The sequence below is a fragment of the Bos taurus genome, chromosome 6 (assembly GCF_002263795.3).
Source record: "Bos taurus isolate L1 Dominette 01449 registration number 42190680 breed Hereford chromosome 6, ARS-UCD2.0, whole genome shotgun sequence".
In the NCBI taxonomy this organism is placed as follows: Eukaryota; Metazoa; Chordata; class Mammalia; order Artiodactyla; family Bovidae; genus Bos; species Bos taurus.
In genome coordinates, this window is record NC_037333.1 from 68,364,739 (window position 1) to 68,382,241 (window position 17,503).

Sequence of the window (17,503 nt, forward strand, 5' to 3'; positions counted from 1 at the left end):
TGGCTAGAGACAGCACAACAAAGTCCTCAGGCAAAGGCAAAATTTCAACTCAAAAGTAGAACAAAGAAAACTGGGACTGGGTCTGTCTTCCAGCAGAATGGGAAAGAGAAACTATTTATCCAGTCCCTGAATTCAGTGAGTTAGAAACAAGAACCTCCTTCTTTTTTTCGCTTTATTATTATTTTAAATTTATTTATTTTTAATTGGAGGATAACTGCTTTACAATGTTGTATTGGTTTCTGCCATACATCAACACGAATCAGCCATAGGTATACATATGTCCCCTCCTTCTTGGACATCCTTCCCATCCTCCACCCTATCCCACCCCTCTAGGTTGTCATAGAGCAAATTCCCACTGGCTGTCTATTTTACATACGGTAATGGGTATGTTTCCATGCTACTCCCTCAGTTCATCCACCCTCTCCTTCCCCAGCTGTGTCCACTAGCCTGTTCTCTGTCTGCATCTCTATCGCTGCCCTGCAATTAGGGTCATCAGTAGTTTTCCTAGATTCCGTATATATGCATTAATATAAGATATATGTTTTTCTCTTTCTGACTTACTTCACTCTGTATAACAGGCTCTAAATTCACCCACCTGACTAAAACCAACTCAAATTCATCCCTTTTTATGGAGTAACATTCCATTGTATATATGTACAACTTATTCATCTGTCGATGGACATCTAGGTCGCTTCCATGTTCTGGCTGTTGTAAATACTGCTGCAATGAACACATGCGTGTTTTAGAATTGTGGAAGAACCTCATTCTAAATCCAAAGTTCTGCAAAGGCACCAAGTTACCTCCTTGACCATCAGATGGCACAGGAATCCTGGTCAAAGAGGACAACTCTGCAAATTTAATTAATAGGGTGACCTCAAGTACTTTCCTCACTCTCTCTAGCGCAAGCTCAAGGTCTTTAAAACCCAGTACCCCCACTTGACAGCACAGACTCCTGCCCTTGAATCAGTATTGCCCTCTCAGAGATACTTTAGTCAAGTGCACTGGAAACACCCTGTAATGTACTCATTATGAAACATAAAATACAAAATTCTGTGGACTCCTCCCCCATTCCCAGACAGTGTTGCAATGGGAGAAAGCAGAGGGAACAAGGAGGTCTTCCCAGCAGCATTACTCAAAGTGTTATTAACCCTCTGCCAGGAGCAAAGTTCAGAAACTGAAAACATGTATAATGAACGCACAGAGTAATTTCCTTTCTGTTGAGTTTAGTAACAACAACAAAAACGACAAAAAAGAAAAAAAAAAAAAAAACAAACCCTAAAGTTGGTGTTTTATGTATCTTTGGGGTTTTTATTCCATTTTGCAATTAATTTTTTATTGTAGTTTACAAAAATATCAGTCTGTGACAGATTGAAAATAAAAATAAAACTGGTCCTTCCCTACAGACTTGGAAAATAATTGCCAACAGCAAAACAGCTGAGTGAAATTGAGCTTGTTTTCTGAAATGTGTGAATAGCTGCTCAAGCTCACTCTTTATATGAGAGATGCAAACTAAAAATATACTAAGACACCATTTCCCTCCTATTGGCAAAGATCAAAAGGCTTTTGGATAGCACCCTACTTTGGCAAGGCTGGGGCAGCAACAGTCGCACCCATTGATAGTAGAGGGCAATTTGGCAAAACTCATCAAAGTTACAAATACAGATGCACAGCAAGGAAGTCAGCTGACAGATACACCCCCATATACACAAAATGATGTAGGCACAAAGTTGTTCCCTGCAGCCTTGTTTGTAAAAAAGGCATGGAAAACTACCTCCATGCCCATCCGTAGGGGCTGGTTAAGTGAATTCAATACGTTCAGGCAACTGAATACTCTGCAGCCATAAAAAGAGAATGAGGGTGCTCTTCACACAGTGGCACAGACCCCACTCCAAGATACAAAAAGCAAAGGGCAGGTCCAGACTGTTCCGTATATGCTACAAGCACTATTTGTGTTTTTAAAAACTAGGAGAGAAACAAAACATACTTGCTTGTATATGCATAAGAAGACATCACTGAATACAAGAGGAAGAAATGGCAAATACTGATGAATGCCACAGACAAGAATCGGAGGGTGGAAATAACTGCAACACAGTATATCCTTTTGTACAATCTGAAATTTTTTTCTACCAGTAATTCATACTCCCTTTTCAAAAACTTTATTTCAAAACTTTTAAAAAGAAAGAAACTGAGCTTAGCCACTTCATGTTTTTGTTAAGAATGCCTCTGTACACCAGATAACACAAAAGGGTATGTTTGTTGGCTTATCAGATGACTGAAAATCGTTTACTGCATCACGCGTGCTCGTTACTAGGAAAGGGAAAACACAGCATCCTGACTGATGATTATAAAAGCTTTGCCACACACCAGCAGCCCTGTGTCTTCCAACATCTCAGTAGGAAATCACAGCTTCTTCCTCCTTTTGTCCGCTCCATGCACGTCCCCTCCCCAGGCCTGCCTCTGACTGGAAGCCCTAGTGAGTTTACAAGTCTGCTCATCTCTTTCTTTAGCGCTACTCACCAGAAGGAATGGCTCTTAGCATCTTACAGACCCAGAGACCTAACTCACCTGCCCAGCATCACAAAGCTACAAAGTAGCAGGATCAGGACTGGAACTCAGGACCTTGGATCCCAAGTTCAGGGCTCTTTACACTACATCCTGTGGATTCCTTTGCTAGTCGGAAGGAGGGGGCAGTAGAAGAAAACAGCAATAAAATAAAATGGCCAGGTTCTGGGCCAAGCACTACACACAAATGATGCCACTTACGCCCCGCAATGCCCCAGGGAGGGAGGTGCTCTCGTGACCCACATCCTGTGGATGAGAAGCAGAGTCTCTTGAGAGGGTGGAGCATGGAGAGCTCTCACACCTAACCAACCAGATCCCATCCACACACTGACCTGTCTCTGGAGGAAGCTCACCAGCCCACAACCTGCAAACCAGTTTAACAGTGTCACTCCAAGAGCCAGTTACATGAACCACCATAAAGAACTTCTTCTCTGAGCCAATGTCTCCCAAACCACAGACCATGAATGCCCAAAGAAGGAGAAATAATCTTAGGTGGCACGAATATGAACATTTTTTTAACTTTAGCAATTATACTTGATATGTATTTAAAAAGCATATAACTAGCTCATCAAACCCATTACTTCACAGATGTCTTAGCACAAAATGAGACTGAATTAAAAGAAGCTGAACAGATTTAAGGACAACTGCTAAATAAATAAGTTCAGGTGGTTCACAGATATAATGAAAACCATGAAGGAAAACAAACTGACATTCACGAATCATGGGTCTAAGGAAGTGGATCCAACCCACCGTTTTTATCTAGAGGAAGAGAAACTCAGGAATACTCCAGCACACAACACACATGGCTTCTGAATGTCGCCTTATTTGTATTTATTTCATTTCCATCTGCCCTTCACACCACCCAGCCTCGCTCAGATGCCCGAGGCAGGACCCCTGTTACCAAAGCAACTTGAAACCTTCTATCAAGGTTTGACCCTGAATAGTTCTGATTACACGTATAGTAGACCAGTTAATACCAGGTAATTATTTTGAGCGTGCCCTCTCTAAGTATCTGACCTGGCCAGCAAACTGGAGAGCCAACTGGGAGAGACCTGTGACCTCTCTCTAGCCCTTGTCGCCCCAGAAACAGTGAGAAGGAACCCCACTTCCCCAGCACCCGCAGTCAGAACTGCACCATCTGGTGAATGTTGCCTCTGCTCTTGCCCAACCTCTTTGTCCAATCCTATTGTTCCCCACATGCCCACTAAATGTAGACGGCAGGTCAGAGTTAAAGGATCCCACTGGCTCCTGCAATGTCAACAGCTCTGTGCTTTGATCAAACTAAAGAAAATGTTCAATTCACTAAAAGAGAATTATGAAAAGTAATATGTGTGAGGGCATCATGGTTCAAAATGCTTCCATAAGCGAGATATCCTTTGAGTCTCAAAAAAAAAAAAAAAAAAAAGCTGTGAGGAGGGTTTTTCATCATGTCTTTTTGTGTTGTAAAGAGATGGGGAAACAGGCTCTGAGATTTATCAAGCAGGATTTCAAACCCAAACTGCTCCACTTTAGAGTTGTATGGGGAAAAAAAAAATTTGTTTTCCTTTTCTTCCTAGGGTCTTAAGTGTGCTCCCCAAACCAAGAGCATCTGGTCACGAGAGAGGGCCCCAGAAAGGCAAAATGTCAGCCCACTCCTGACATACTGGATCAGAATCTGCATTTTAAACAAGCTCCCCAGGTAATTTCTGGGGACAAGACAATCTGAAGAGCACTGGTTTACTGCAAGGCAGTCCTTCCATTCTCCCACGCTGCATCTCTTCATTCATTTATCCAATAGTTATTTTTTGTGCATCTACTACACTGTGCTGAATGCTGGGAAATCCACGGTGAATAACATAAGCACAGGTCCTGCCCTCATGGGTTGCCAGTCTAACATAGTGGTTTTTCAACCTTGGGTGCTCACCATAATCAAAGGTGGCACTTAACAAAAAAAAGGCAAAAAAAAAAACAACAGATGCCTAAACCCCATCCCAGACCCACCTACATCTCTATACAGTCAGAAACTGAGACTGAAACCCTAGATGCTGCTTATCAGAAAAGCTCCAATTCATGCACCTACCTTGGAGAATAAGTTGACAGTATCTAGGAAAGCTGCAGGCAAGCGTATCCTAAGAGCAGCATTTCCATTTCCAGGACTATATCCTGGAGAAATGGAAGCATGTGTGCAAAGAAGACGGGAACAAGAACACTCACTGCAGCAATGCTTCCAGACAGAAATCTGGGAAACCATTCAACTGTCTTTAGATAAGGGAATGAACAAGTAAACCATGGTTAAATAAAGAATACTGTTAAAGAGCCCTCGGGATGCATAAACAAATAGAAAATAGATGTATGTGTGCTCAGTCGTGTCCAACTCTTTGAGACCCCATGGACTCAAAGCCAGGTTCCTCTGTCTGTGGAATTTTCCAGGCAAGAATACTGGAGTAGGTTGCCATTTCCTACCACAGTGGATTTTTCCAACCCAGGGATCAAACCTGCATCTCCTGTGTCTCCTGTACGTGTTGATATATTCTAGAATATAATTGTTGAGGGGAAAAAGATAGTTCCAAAAGGCTACATAATTTTATACATGCCATATATGGATTCATAAATATGAAGCATAAAGACATGCATGGCAAACACACACCATCTTCAGGAAAATGGCTAGTTCTAGGAGGAGGGGAGAGGAAAGAGAAAGTGGTGGTTAGTGGTTTTTTCTAAGGTACTTAGTAGATCTGAAAAAAGATCTTAACCAAATACAATTAAAGTCTGCTAAATCTGAAGGTTAGAATTTGGGTATATAATATATACTAAATTACATTTTTTCCCCATACATTTTTGGGTGCTAATGTTTTGTGATTTAATTTCTTTAAAATTCTTTCAAATGCTTCACAGGGGATGTAATATATAGTCAGGGTAAGGAATCCCTGTTCTAAGAACATGAAGCAATACAACTCTAGCTGTTTAATATCAGGAAATACATCTATAGAATGGCAATGATCTATAGCTCCTGAAGTTAAATTACTTCCTTAAATAATTTTATATATATTACAAAAAAAACTTTCACGTGGCAGATAGTTTCTACAAGCTATATATTTTTTTTCAGGAGCCAAAGGTAAGTATTACCCAAGGAAAGAAACATTTCTCAAACTGTGATCCTCAGTTCACCAGCGATACAAGGAAGAGGGAGTGAGAAGGAGAGGGAGTATTTATTAAAATGCAGATTCCAGGTTTCCTGCCTTGGACCTACTTAATCAAAAGCTCTGAGGGCAGAAACCCAGAGGCTGAATTTTTAATAAAAGAATGCACCCATGGGTGCAACTGTACACTGAAGAACCACTCAAGTATATTTTTTTAAGTTACTATTACTCAAATTTTTAAAAACATATGTGTCTGGTACGTCACCATAAGGTGACATTGCTTCATACTCTGAAAATTAAGGTGCAGGGGACATTTCCTAAATGCTCGAGATCATAATTCCACAAGTATATGCAAGAGCAGATCCTGATGAAAACTGGTTTCCCGCACAGTGTATCTAACCCTGAAGGACAAAGAAACGTATTTCAGGAAGAACATAACTTCACACTGCTTTTCTAAATAAAACAACTTCAAAAAGCAACTGGGTAAACAGGAAAGCTCCACAGATCCAGCCTTGCTGCTGGCCCCGACACCAGAGCCAGGTTCAATTAAACAGAAATGGTTAGCAGAGTTAAGAGATGCCAAATTTCTCCTCTTAGGACCATCTTCATTCTACTCTATAGTCCTTTTGCTACAAGTTTTCCACATCTTGTTAACATCTCCTTGATCTGAGTATCTTCCATTCCATCCTTATCTTTCTTGACTTTTCCTTCAGCCTCCCCCATGTTCCCCTTCATTTTCTATTTCCCTATGTGCAAACAAAACCAATACCACAGTCTGACTTTCATGCCCTGGAAAACCTCTCTGGAGCCCCTGGGGTTAAAAACAATCCAGTATAGGGAATTCCCTGGAGATCCAGGGGTTAGGACTCGGCACTTCCACAATCAGAAGTCTGGGTTCATACCCTGGTAAAGAAACTAAGATCCCACATATGCAGCCAAAAAAACAAACAAACAAACAAACCCACAGCACAGTGTGTGTGCATGTAGGGGGGAGGGTAAATTAAGAGTTTGGGATTAACATATACCCACTATTGTATATAAAATAGATCACCAATAAGAACCTACTACACACAGCACAGGGAACTATACTCAATATCTTATAATAACCTATAATGGAAAATAGAAAACAATGTATGTATGTATGTGTGTGTGTGTGTGCACGCGTGCCGAGTGCGTGCTCAGTTACTCAGTCCTGTCTGACTCTTTGTAACCCCATGGACTGTAGCCTGCCGGGCTCCTCTGTCTATGGAATTTTCCTGGCAAAAATACTGGAGTGGATTGCCATTTCCTCCTCCAGGAGATCTTTCCCACCCAGAGACTGAACCTGCATCTCCTGCGTCTCATGCACCGGCAGTGGATACTTTACCACTGAGCCATCTGGGAATTCCTAATAATGTGTGTGTGTGTACACACATATGTATAACTGAAACTAACACAACACTGTAAATCAACTATATTTCAATCAGCAATTTTTGAAAATAAAATTAAAAAGAAAGCACAACAAACACATGAAAAGATGTTTGGCCTCATTAGAAAATTAGAAATTGCACATTTTAAATCACAATGATATCATTTCACACCCATCAGACTGGCAAAACTTTAACAATTTTGAGTGTCTGCAAGCACATGAAGCAACTGAAACTCTCAAACCTGCCAGATGAAATGTAAATTGGTACAACTGCTTTGAAGAGAAATCAGGTCATATATTAGAGTCAAGATGCCCACTTCCTCTGACCCACAATTTCCCTTCTAGGTAGGTACACCACAGAGAAAAACTGAACAGACGCAGAGGGAGACAAGTTCCAAACGGTCATGGCACACAGACAAAATTCTAAAACTAACGGAAAAATGAATAAATATAACCCATCTGTGTGATGGAATATTATACAGTAGTTAAAAACAACCTAGATTACATGCTTGCATCAATAAACCTCAAAATCATAACTTAAAAGCAACTTTGAAGTTGTTCAGTATTACAAGAGCATGTTTAAAACGTGAGGAAGCAATACAATATGTAGTGTATGAATACCTACATATCTAGGAAAGGTGTAGAAACACATGATAAATTCAGAACAGCGGTCACTGTCTGGTAGCAAGGGGATGGGGAAATGCTCACTCATATTTGTAATATTTTATTTCTTCACAGGGTGTAGACACTGAGTGGCCACTCTATTAGTTTGCATATTTTTCTGCATGCCTGAAATTTCAGAGAAGGCAATGGCACCCCACTCCAGTACTCTTGCCTGGAAAATCCCAGGGATGGAGGAGCCTGGTAGGCTGCAGTCCGTGGGGTCGCTAAGAGTCGGGCATGACTGAGCGACTTCCCTTTCACTTTTCACTTTCATGCACTGGAGAAGGAAATGGCAACCCACTCCAGTGTTGTTGCCTGGAGAATCCCAGGGACAGGGGAGCCTGGTGGGCTGCCGTCTCTGGGGTCGCACAGAGTCGGACACGACTGAAGCGACTTAGCAGCAGCAGCAGAAAGACAGTCCCACGTCTGAGCTACCTGAAAGCATTTGAAGGTTCTGAAAGCAGAATCAGAACTTGATGGGGAGAAGGAAAGTTGGACCTGTGAATGGAAAGCTAAAACAACCAATAGCGTTCCTCTCTCCCTCTTCAAACTATCCATGGCAAAAAATCATTCTCAGAATTGTGGCAAAATTCCATATAGAGGACTTGTGACACCCCCAAAATTCTAAGCCACAATCCCAGAACAGAAACATTCCAAACAGCCTTTAGTGCTGACACAGAATTTATCTGCCTGAAGACATTTTTTTCCTGGTTCATTTTTTGGGTGGCCTCTTCTTTGAAAAGATCAGCAAGGCCTTTCAAACCCTTAAATGAGCATTGGGTTTCACCACAAACGAAGGTTTATTATAAGAAACTGCATTAAAATATTTAGGCCAGAAAAGTTAACTAGACTCAAAGTTAACTTCTACAACTCTCCCAGTTGGTTTGCTTTGGGCTGGCTCCGTGGGTAGGCCAGAGATAAAACCACCGAGAGATACCTTTCTGATGATACCAAAGAATTCAATACCATCATAAAACTTCAACTCATTAAAACTAACTAGACAGACTAGGCCCAGTGTAGGGTGAAAAAAGACATGTGAACTTTCTTGTTTAGAGAAATTTAGGGAGTTTTCTCTTAATTGCTTAAGAGAATAAAAACTTTCAGTTGCTACCCAAACACACCAAAATTCCACATTACTGAAAAATAACTAGGTTTTATTGTTTGGGTGAACTGGAACACACAAAGCTGATATCCAGAAGCGGGTATCACAGTCTTCAGTGAAAGTGAAGTCACTCAGTCCTGTCCGACTCTTTTCGACCCCATGGACTATAGCATACCAGGCTCCTCCATCCATGGGATTTTCCAGGCAAGAATACTGGAGTGGGTTGCCATTGCCTTCTCCAGGAGAGCTTCCCGACCCAGGGATTGAACCTGGGTCTCCCGCATTATAGGCAGACGCTTTACCGTCTGAGCCACCAGGGAAGATTTAATTCTAACAAAATACTGGCTTTCAGCTTTGTTTTCCCATATGATTCCAAGAGAAACAGAGAAGAATCTGTAGACCTAATTGTCAGGTCCTGACCCAACACAAACTCCTTCATGTTAGACCTAAGAGGCCAGAAGAACAGAATGTTTTTTTAAACATTAACCCAGCCCACTTCAGGCTGCAATTTCTAAATCTGACGATTATCAGTGTAGATGCTCACAACATGACCTTAACCTCTCCTAGCTGATTCATTAACTCAGAGTCTCCAATTATCTTTGCAATGGGAAGGAGTAACAGAGGAAGAGACACAGTCATCTCTTCTCTCAAATTTTGAGTTTTACATATTTTTAAATAATGTTTAAAAACTGTTTTCAACTTCTAAAAATGCCTGCCTCAAATAAGTAACTGACTTTCCAATATAAAATGATTTCTATAAATGTCCTCCAGCTTTATTACAAATTTCTAGTAATTTTATTTTTCCTTCATATCGAGGTGACTTCTATTTAAAAGAATTGAAATCTGGCACTCACAGTGGTGCCCAATAGCATCCTGGGGTTGTTCAATGGATGCTGAAATGGTAATATCTGGTAAATTCAACACAGTTTCAAACAAAGTAGTTAAATACTCAAGGAAAGAGTCTAAGAACTACTACTCACTAAGGAAGTTTCTGACAACCAAATATACATACACATTAGTTCTACAAGTTGAGAAAGAAACTACAGTCCCAAGAAACACAACAATTTGTTCAATGGCACCATTAGACTCAAGCTTAGCTGGAGAGACACCCAATAGCATAGACCTCAGTTCTAAGCTCTTCTGACTACAATCATAGAAAATAAAAGAATCAAACTTGAATCAAATGCAAATTAAAGAAACATCCTGCTGTGATCATCAGTTTACTGTACTGCTTCTGAGATTTTGCTCAATCTTTATCCGTGTGGATACCACACTGTATTGAGATAGTTTCATCTTTACCAATGTTATGCCCACAAGAAACCACTGAGTTCCTTGGGGACAGCGACTCCCCTCACTCAGTTACACACCTGCACATAATATGTGCCAACACTAACACAGAGATCCTCAACAGATGGCCATTTCCAGGAACAAAATGTGATCTATTTGACACACGGCATTTCTTTCATGGAATATTTTACAGCACTATTCACAAATGAAATTAAGATTTGATGATTTAGGCCAATCTGCATCCATACAAGTCACATTTCTAGAGGGCACATTTGGTTTCTACTAACAAATGCTTCCTCTTTAGAAAGTTCCTCAGGCTTTTCAAACAGAAAATCTACCCCCCAAAAACCTTTCACTTACAGAACTTAAATCCATTAGCCTGGCCAAAATCAGAAGACTATCAACAAGGGACATTTCCTCATGCTTGGTAGCAGCTAATACATTTAAAAAATTACAACATACCAGCCAAACAAGCTTTACTATCTCTGAACCAGACACGCTGTGTAGCTAAGGTGACAAGCCCTCAGCAAGCTGATCAAGAATCACTATGGCAGGAATTCACACGAAGTGAAATTAAAACAAACGGGAACTCACATTAAACTGCCAATGGACAATAAAACCTCGGGGGTAAAAGACAAGTAGAGGGATGGGAGTATTTTCCACGACCCCTATATCTAAAACTGGCACAAGAAGTGTGGGGGAAAGAGAAGGTGTTTATTTCTCAATCACACAAGGATTTGCAACAAGGTTTTTCCTGCTCTGCTGGGTCCTTTCTTGTCTGCTGGATGAAACAAATCCAGACTCAGTACTAGGTCCTGGTTTGCACAAGCCTTACCTAGAAGGATGTATCTTCTATCACTGTTTCTGTGACACACATCAGCCTGTTTAAAATATGCCAGATGACCTGCTTAAAAAAAAAAAAAAAAAAGACGCAACTGTCACTTCTTCTTACTACAACTCCATTTGGGATCAAATGGAGTTGGGACTGGGAAGGATCAGTTAGAGCCCCCCAGAGAGAAAAGAAGTGGTGAGGAGAGACCCACAGAAGACCTACCTGGAAACAATTCATCATTGAGTGAAGAATCTAAAGGGAGGTCCAATGAAACTGTATGTCTGAACAAGTGAAAACACAGCAGTCTCCTCATCACCGAGCCTCCTCTGTGGGAAGCAAGACTGGGAGGGACCAGGGCACCACAGCAGCCTTTTATAAGGGGGCGGGGTTAAGGACTCCCACCCCAGTCTCCCTGTAGGGCTTGGTCTGCATAAACATTTATCTTAGCAGCTGCTTACATCAGGTCCAAAAGACATTGTACTTTAAACAACTGAAGGTGACATAATGAGAAAGATGAATCTGATCATCAACACCTGATACTCAGTAAGTACTTGCTACATGGTAGGCTCAGTAACTCCTTTAATACAACAGTCCCATGAGGTAGGAACCATTATCATCCCCTTCTTGTACATAAGGAAAGTAGGAGAGAGAGCAACTGGTTCCGGGACAAAAAGCTAGTATATGTTCGAACCCTGAACCCAGGAAGCCTGACTTTACAGCCCAAACTCTTCATATCCCCTACTCTAGGCACAGGGTCCATATCAGAATGTACAACTCCCGAGTTGTGAATTGATTCCTCATCTCACTTGGGTGATGATCCTAAGTTCGGTGCCTTTTTAAGGACTTCACATGAGGTGTCAACTCTCCACAGCCCACTCTTCTCATGTCTGCCCTGAAGCTTGCCTCTCTAGCTGAGTTTTGTTGGAAACAGGTTGTGACATTCTGCTCAGGTGCGCCAAGAAGCCCCAGCTGCACTGAGGGCAGAAAAGAAAAAAAAGCTGGGGGCTGGCTTCATCTTGGCACACGCTAGTTCTCAAGTTTCCAGCCTGCTCCAATACAGAGGTGTCACCACACACAAGCAGGGCAGGAACACCACCACGGACGGCTTCACTGCCCTGTAAGCCCAAAGCCACCCCAGGAGGCACGAAAGAGAGTGTTGCTCTGGTTTCACAGTTCCCCTCAGGAGCTGGTCTTAGAAGACAGAGAAACCGAGAAGAAAGGCATCACCTTTTCAGTGCACCAAGCAACATTAATGCCACTCGACAGGAGGGAGCAGGGGGCCTGTCTCTGCGTGGAGAAGGAAGAGAGGAAATGGAAACCCACCAGGAGCCACCCACCACGTTTAACTGGTCCTGCGCCAGTATCTTTGCAGCTGTCACTCCGGGAAGGCCCAGCTTTTGCTCTGCCCACCACAGCAGTAGCCACGTCCAAGAGCACTGAACACTGAAGCCAGCCCCAGTAGGTCTTGATTCCATCCCTGAGTAACACATGGCTCCTTAATGCTCCTTTCCCATGTGTTAATCTTGCAGGGGAATGTGGGACAGAAGATTTTAAAAGCTCGGTGATGGGGGAAGGGCAGCCAGATCACCTTACTCTCAGGCTTCTCAATCAAGCCTCCTCAGATTCCCTTTAGCGGCCTGTGTTATTAGCTTCAGAGAGGTTTCCCCAAACTGGCATTAAAAGACCATGTGTTCCATCCAGCTGGAGGGAGGGGAGACAAAATGGGGGCGGGGTGGGGGGTGGTCTTTGGACAGGCGAGGCAAAGCACACACCCTCTCATCTTGCACAGGAAGGCAGTGCCTCACTCCAGGGGGCAAGCCTTGCTCCCCAAGGCTCTGACAAGTGGAGGTACCAGCAGGAGGCACCCTGGGGACCCAAGGGCTGGAGGTTGTTCCTGCAGAAGGCAAAGCAATGGGAGAAATACAAATTAAAGTGGACACGATGTCATGGGCCCCGTCCTCACCAGAGCCCAGCAGTGTCCTCTTGCTGCGTCCACACCCACCGGTCCACACTTGGGTCTACAGTTAATCAGGCAGGATAACCCTGGAGACCTCCTCCATGCCCTCAGGCGGCCCTTTAAATGTCACTGCCTTATGACCTTGTCCCCCTTTCACAGATGGGGAAACTGAGGCATCCACAACAAATGACCGTTCTTTCCCAAACCAGGTAGAAGTTCACTTCCCTAACCACAATTTTGCACTTTTTTACAGCTCTATCACATTTCAGATTTCTCCAGACACACCGACTGCCTCTGCAAAGTGAATCTTAAATACAGTTTAAAAGAGTGAACTCAAAAATGAGACAAGGGCGGTCAGGGAGTCCGGCAGGGCTTTATCTTCGGCAAGAACATGGTGGGCGTCCCCCGCCACCCCAGCTTCTCCTCCAACCTGGTCCCCCGGGACGTCCGGGTTCGGCCTACCCCCTCCCCCCAAGACGCTTCACCGCAACCCGAGGGCGGAGGCGCAGCGGCGCAGGGACGCGCGGGCGGGCGGGCTCCCGGGTCCCGGGGCCGAGAAGGGGGCGGGGGGCTCCCGGCCCCTCCCCCGGCAGCTCTCCGGGCCGCGACCGGCCCGCCCAGCCCGGGGGCCGGGAACTTCTGGCGGCGCCGCGCTGCCCCCGCCGCCCCCACCCCCACCGGCCGCTCGGCGGGCGTGCAGCTCGGGTTTCCCATTCTTCGTCTCCCCGCGCCTGGGGCTCGACCCTCGAGGCGGCGGCGGCGACCACTCACCATATTACAGATGGAGGCGATGTTTCGGACAGTCATTAGTCTAAAGGTTACAGCGATCCCGCACCGCCATCTTTACAAGGGGAAAACAGGACCGGCCATGGTGGAGCGCTCGCGGGGAGGCCGGGCGCGGCGGCGGCGGCGGCGGGGAGGCGGCCTGGGGTCCGGCTTTCAGTTTGGCTGGGAGAAGGGAGGCCGGGAGGGAGGAGAGGAGGCGGGGAGGGCGGGGAAGGCGGGAGGCGGGCGGGAGAGCGGAGGGGCGGGGAGTGGCGGAGCGAGGGAGCCTGGGCCGCGGCCGGCTGCGCCGGGAGGAGGGGCGGCCCGAGCGCCGCGTGCAGCCCGCACGCCCCGAGCGCTCCGGCCCCGACCCGGCCCGGGTCCCCGCGGCTCCTCCTCCCGCCTCCGCCTGCCGCCCTGGCTCGGCTTTTCTCTTTTTTCTTTCTCGGCGTCCTGCTTCACTCCGAACCGGCTGGAAAGCGCGGCCAGGCCCGGGCTCGCGCAGCTGCAGCCTGTCCCCCGGGCGGACCCGTCCGCGCCGGCGGCCTCCTCCGCCCAGCTCCGGCCCGCGGCGCCGCCCGGGAAGCGAGGACCGAGCCCGCGCTGGGTGTCGGCCGGCGGAAGGTGCAGCGCGCGGGCTGGAGACTCGGGGCCGCTTTCTCTCTTCACTTGTTCTTTCCGGCCGCGCGGCCCGCAGCAGCCCCGCGTTTTCACTTTCGGGCGAGTGGAGGAGGCAAGGGGCAGGGGTGACTACGTCCAACTTTTCGTTTGTCCCCGGGTTTCCAGCTAGATGGCACCGGCGGGGACCCACGAAGTAAATGGGGTCAGGACACGGGAGTGCCGAGAGCCCTTGGCCTGCCGGGTCGAGGGGGACGGGAGCCTGGGCCGAGGCGCGCTCGGGCACTGGGTGACAGTAGCAGGTACAAAGGGGAAGTCTCGGTTCTGGACAAGGACTAGGGATGGTCCGAGGAGCGTTGGACTCTGGAAAGAATGAAAAACAAACTTTTCCGCGTCTTCTAGAAAAACCTACTTCTCTCGGGGCCTCCCAGCTTGTTTAGGTTTGGAGGGTCATTGTATTGGCTTATACACATTTCCTGCAAACACAGTCGTGGTTTTTGACTCAAACCGTGAATCTACACCACTTAGCAGTTATGTTCTGTGAAGTGGAGGAGCCCGTTTCCGAAGGTGTAAAACAGTTCTCATACAAAGTTGCAGTTTTATGCTTTAAACAGAGAAGTCTTACGAGGGAAACGCCTGACAGTTCTTAAACCCATATATTTAATGACAAATCGAATTGGAGGAGAAATTAATAAAATTGAAGATAGCATTTATCTAACCACCAAGAGGAACATACTGGGAAAATAGCTCACTTCCTGTCCTCCATTATCTATTCAGTGTTATGCTCTTTAATAGTTGAAGACCATTGATTGTTAATGTCCCTAGGACCTGGGATGGAAATAAGACAACGGAGACTAAAAGTTTCGTTGGGGGTCATCTTGGCTCAGGATATTTAATGGGTTTCCAGACATCAATTCCTGCTTAAGTTATTCTGCCTACATCTTTTTTCCAAACAGATCCTGATAATGATGGTAGCTCACTGTGACTTTTTACCATTGTCAGTCATGATGCTCTTTACATTCAGGATCTTGGTCACCACCAAAACCATCAGATAATAGATCCTATTATAATCGCCTTTTGTAGGTCAGTTAAAAAAAAAAAAAAAGCTTAGGATACCAAGCATCCTACTGAAGCTGGTGTGCTAATCTGCCTGAGCACCTTGAAGACAAGACAACAAAACACCCAACCTATGGCCAGTTAGGGTAACTGACACCTGAGTGTATGTGCCTGCTCAGTGGCTCAGTCACATCCCACTACCCCATGAACTGTAGCCCTCCAAGCTCCTCTGTCCATGGGATTCTCCAGGTAAGAATACTGGAGTGGGTTGCCATTTCCTCCTCCAAAGGATCTTCCCCACCCAGGGATTGAACGCCCGTCTTTTGCATTCCTGCATTGGCAGGCAGATTCTTTACCACTGTGCCACCTGGGAAGCCCACAACTGACACCTGTAAAGGTTTAAAATATTATACTTGAGGAAAGTCATAGAACAAGTTCAGGAGCAACCTCAAGGCTAGAACTCAAGCCTTAGGACTCAAATTTCACAGACATTCCACTATAAAAGCATTAATACAAAATCTTAAATAATATAGAAATTTTATGCCATAATAGAGTTCAGAATTTCTGCCATTATTATAGCATAATGGATGGCAAAGTCCACAGGATTGAAAATGCCATTGACACAATGAAAATTGAACATCGTTGGATTGCTGAGTGCTATGTCAGCAAGGCATCCTTTGCATGAACAGCCTATAGGCTAAAACCTAAGTGTTCAATATAGACAAACATTCAGATTGAAACTCAGTGAATTACAAACAACAAATCAACTGAACACAGCAGATCTTGTCAGACTCATGAATAATTAAATATATTTTTACACTAGTACGAGGTTGGTATTCACAGGCCTTAAATCGGAAAGGGCATTAGTTGAAGAATTGTAACCTCAGTCTTTTTCAGCGGGAAACATTGGCGGTGATAAGATGCAAAGTAATGAAAATGTTGACAAGCTAATGAGAATTTTTAGGAGAAGTGTTTCACACATAGGGGCCAGCTGATTCGAAGATATAGAGTAAAATCTGGGCAAAGTACACAAGTGGAAAGTTGGGACATAGGCTAGCACTAAACAGATGAAGGAACCTGATTCAGGCCAGGCCAATGAAAGCACCACATGGCCCAGCCACAGTGATTGGTTCAGCTAGGAGGATGTGATATACGCTGAGCCAATTAGAGTTGGCCCTGGGTCTTTGGGGAAAGAAGTGCTCCCCTTCTTTAGTTTGCTGAGCTGGTACGATAATATCTAGAGCTTCTGTCTTTCCACTGCTTGAGTGAAGAAAAATAAAGCTGAGAAATGTAAAACAACATCTTTTGTCCTGCTGCCAAGGCCTTTTCAGCAACTCAAGTTGGTAATGTCCTTGTTTTCTTTGGTCGTTCAAATTGAGTGACTGCTGCTCATGACTGAAACAATTCTAAAACATCATTGTTTCCCTGTTCGCAAAATTCATTAGGTTCATTCTGAATTCATGATGTTCCCTTTTCCTCTGTTCTCTTCCTACTACGTGGATTTTTCCAGTCTTTCTTCTCCATGATGCCGTCCAAGATTGCTTCCCACCACCACCAATGAAGTACATCCAGATGGTTCATGCCCTTCTGTTGTTACCAGTTTTGTGTCATTGCCCTCCTGCTTCCCCTCTTGGCTTAGTTACCGTTATGCAGCCTCCAGATGACCTGAGACAAGATGGGATGCCTTTGTCATATGTTCTCACAGTGCCATCCCTCTTCCCTTCATGGACCTTATATTTGTGAATTGCTTATGCCATCCAGCACACAGCGTGGAGACAGTAGAGTGGGTGGTTAAAAAGGGGAGTCCTGGATCCAGACTCTCTGGACTTGGGCAAATGTCTTAACTTTTCTATGCCAAAATTCCTGGATCCATAAAAAGAAGAGGCCCTTCATAGAGTGTGATTGTGTTTATATAGAGTACAAAACTATGGCTGATGTGCATTATAAGTGATTGCTGCTATTATTTTTGTGCATGTGAGTGTTTAGTATCTGTTTCTCATCTCACATTAGATGTGAAGTGAGAGGTCTGTTTTTGCTTACCATTTTACACCTAAGACACAGTGCTTTGTCCAAAAGAGCAGCCAAGAAATCAGATATTAAATATTTGGGCAATTGCCTCTTTCCAAGTGGCCTG

General features: G+C 44.7%; 1 protein-coding gene and 1 non-coding gene across 2 annotated transcripts in view; both read right to left on the reverse strand.

Annotated features, from left to right (window-relative positions):
* USP46 (ubiquitin specific peptidase 46) overlaps window positions 1–13,737 on the reverse strand; it is a 74,538-nt gene extending 60,801 nt beyond the window's left edge. The window contains exon 1 of the mRNA NM_001192444.2: window positions 13,702–13,737. Coding sequence (NP_001179373.2) covers window positions 13,702–13,737 — 36 coding nt within the window. The remainder of the gene's footprint in view (window positions 1–13,701) is intronic.
* On the reverse strand, window positions 9,103–9,174 carry TRNAY-AUA (transfer RNA tyrosine (anticodon AUA)). The gene has a single exon. It is a non-coding gene; the product is annotated as a tRNA-Tyr (tRNA).
* Window positions 13,738–17,503: the final 3,766 nt, after the last annotated feature.